This window comes from Salvia splendens, chromosome 9 (genome assembly GCF_004379255.2).
Source record: "Salvia splendens isolate huo1 chromosome 9, SspV2, whole genome shotgun sequence".
NCBI lineage: Eukaryota > Viridiplantae > Streptophyta > Magnoliopsida > Lamiales > Lamiaceae > Salvia > Salvia splendens.
This window is the reverse complement of record NC_056040.1, coordinates 20,710,154-20,713,291: the sequence shown is the minus strand read 5'-3', so window position 1 is coordinate 20,713,291 and position 3,138 is coordinate 20,710,154. Positions and strand designations below refer to the sequence as shown.

The 3,138-nt window shown below is 42.8% G+C and overlaps 1 protein-coding gene across 1 annotated transcript; it reads left to right on the top strand.

Annotated features, from left to right (window-relative positions):
• Positions 1-1,276: 1,276 nt before the first annotated feature.
• LOC121746654 (protein ANTAGONIST OF LIKE HETEROCHROMATIN PROTEIN 1-like) lies at positions 1,277-2,875 on the top strand. Its single transcript, XM_042140566.1, has one exon. The coding sequence runs from the start codon at positions 1,368-1,370 to the stop codon at positions 2,784-2,786; it is 1,419 nt and encodes a 472-aa protein (XP_041996500.1). The 5' UTR covers positions 1,277-1,367; the 3' UTR covers positions 2,787-2,875.
• Positions 2,876-3,138: the final 263 nt, after the last annotated feature.

Genomic DNA, 3,138 nt, shown 5'->3' with positions numbered 1-3,138 from the left:
CCACATAAAATATTTATATCTTAATGTTAGCATAAAAATAAACACCTCTATTCTCTTCAAAAGAATGGAATAATACCAAAGGAAACTAGTTATAAAACATTCAAAACTATTGGGAAGTTACCCTATTTTCCTTTTATTTTAGAATTCAATTTCATTATTCTATAAAGAATGTAAACAAATTTAAAATTTGAACCCAGATTATTTCATTATTCTATAAAGAATGTACTAGTACTACTTGGTAGTCGAATCGCACACGTGCAGTAAATCTTGAATAATTGAAGTGTCAAATTATAATACGTACTCTGTATTAAAGGTCAAGCTCAATGAAATTTCCTTTTTTTCAGATTATATACACATTAACATCACATGCTTCAAGCTTAATCATGCTGATAGATAGTTTTGATAAATAAGTAGTATTTCATTTATTTACTTTTTTTGAAAATTTCATTTAACACGTTGTACACGACTTGACTCCATTATTTAATAGTATCGATTGTAATTAGTTTGTTTGACTCATCTAAGATGACTTAACAATTAACAAAGATTAAATAATAGTTTGGTGGGGGATTAAAATATGAGGACATTCCTATCTTAGGAGTACTTAATACTCTTACTCATTCAGTTACTTATTGCAATAGGCAGAATAGACAATAGGTGGTGAATTAAAACTACAAGAACTACGTCTACCAAATACAATTTTAACTTCCATCTTTAAAGCAAATTTTCAATTACTGTAACTACTATAATATTAATAGGTTGGAATAAATATTATTAACTCTTGTTTATTAAATTTAAATTATAAAATCTCATGAAAAGCGAAATCATTAGATTTATTAAAGGGGAAGTAAACTTCCAGAAGTGGACTACTTTCCGACGTCACCCCTCTGATCACTTTAATAAATTTGATTCCACGGTTTTAGTAGAAAAGAAAAAGACAATTAGAAAATTAAATATGATTAAGTGATAATTTAGCAAAAGGAGTGTAGTAGCCTAATAAAGAATCTTAAACTTTTGATAATAAATAAATTGACATTATTTGATCATAATTTCATGTGCAGCAGGCGGATAATTAGAATGTCATAGTTTCCTCCCCACTTCTTAAAATAGCAAAACGCGCCCCCAAACGCGTACACTATAAAATTGAATAAAATATTAAAATCAAAAGCGTGAGTCCAAATCACCCATCCTCGAATCTTCCTCACCGCGTCTCTCACTCTCAGTCTCTAGCCGCGTTGATTTTCCCCCAAATATATTTATACACCATTTTCATTTCCTCTCCTCATTCCCAACGCATTCTCTCTTCTCCTCTCTCATCTTCTCTCTGATATTAGCATTTCATCGAACATCTTCCGATCACTGCAACTCTAATGGAAATCTCATCATTCCTACATCTCGACGACTACGCTTTCGCCCCAGATTCGGACCCAAGCTTCATCTCCTTCTCCAACGCAAAGAAGCGCCCCAGATTCGACAACGATTCGTCACTCGAAGACGTCCTAACCAATCTGCTCGCGTTTGACGCCGTCGCCGCCGAAGATAAACCCTCCGAAAACGCCTATTTCTCATCAGCCCCACCACAGCAGAGCTCATTCATGATGAATTCCACTTCTAATTACAACCAATCAACAACCCCCAATTCCTCTCCCTCCAGAGCCTCCCCACAGCCCAAGCGCCCCCGCGCCGAATCCAGCCCCATCTCCGACGATTCGAGCGTCGCCTCCGGCCGCCGCCTCTGGGTGAAGAGCCGGTCGAAGGAATGGTGGGAGCAGGTGGACAGCCCTAATTACCCCGAGGAAGAGTTCAAAAAGGATTTCCGAATGAGCAAAGCTACCTTCGACATGATCTGCCACGAGCTCGAGCCCGCCGTCAACAAAAAGGACACAATGCTCCGCTCCGCCATCCCCGTCCGCCAGCGTGTCGCCGTCTGCATCTGGCGCCTCGCCACCGGCGAGGCCCTGCGCGAGGTCTCGAAGCGGTTCGGCCTCGGCATCTCCACCTGCCACAAATTAGTCCTCGAGGTCTGCACCGCCATCAGAACCTTCCTCATGCCTAAATTCATCCAATGGCCCGACGAGAAAAGAATGCACCAAATCAAAACCGAATTCGAGCTCTTCTCCGGCATCCCCAACATCGGCGGCTCCATCTACACCACCCACATTCCCATCATCGCCCCGAAAGAAAGAGCCGCAGCGTACTTCAACAAGCGCCACACCGAGCGGAACCAGAAAACATCATATTCCGTAACGGTTCAAGGCGTTGTCGATCAGAAGGGCGTCCTAACCGACATCTCCATCGGGTATCCCGGCTCAATGAGCGACGATCAGGTCCTCGAAAAGTCGTCCCTGTCGCAGCGCGCGAGCAGGGGAGCTTTGAAGAACACGTGGATCGCGGGGAATAGCAGCTTGCCGCTGACAGAGTGGGTGCTGGTGCCGTATAGCCACCAGAACCTGACGTGGGCGCAGCACGCGTACAACGAGAAGATGGGGGAGGTGCAGTGGGTGGCGAGCGAGTCTTTCATGCGGCTCAAGGGGCGGTGGAGCTGCCTGCGGAAGAGGACGGAGATGAAGCTGCAGGATCTGCCGGTTGTGCTTGGGGCTTGCTGCGTTTTGCATAACATTTGCGAGATGAGGGGTGAGGGGTTGAGTCAGGAGCTGAAGTTCGAGCTGTTTGACGATGAGATGGCGATCGAGAATAGCGTGAGGTCCGTCTATGCGTTGCACACCAGAGATCAGATTGCGCACAAGCTCTTGCATCATGAGGCTGCTGCAACTGCTTTCCTCTTGTAGTTGTTGAGTTTTGCTGCTTCTTTTTTTTTTTGTTGTACATTCAAATGATAAATTGTCAATCAATACACAACACAAAATTTACTCACCTAGCAACTTGGGTTAATTAGTTTGGTAACAATAATTCTTCACAACTGAGGGAGACCTAACCTAATCTAGAGACTGTGATTTGGAACCCCACACCTAACTCTTTGCCTATTTAGGATATAAATTGGAAATGTTATGTGTCAGCAAGATTGAATGTTTCATTTTATTTTGTTGATTTGTGATTGGTTCAATAGTGTAGGCTGGCCATTCTTCAAAGTTCAAATGAATGGCGCGGACGCAATTTCGGAAGATGCAAGAGATTATTCTC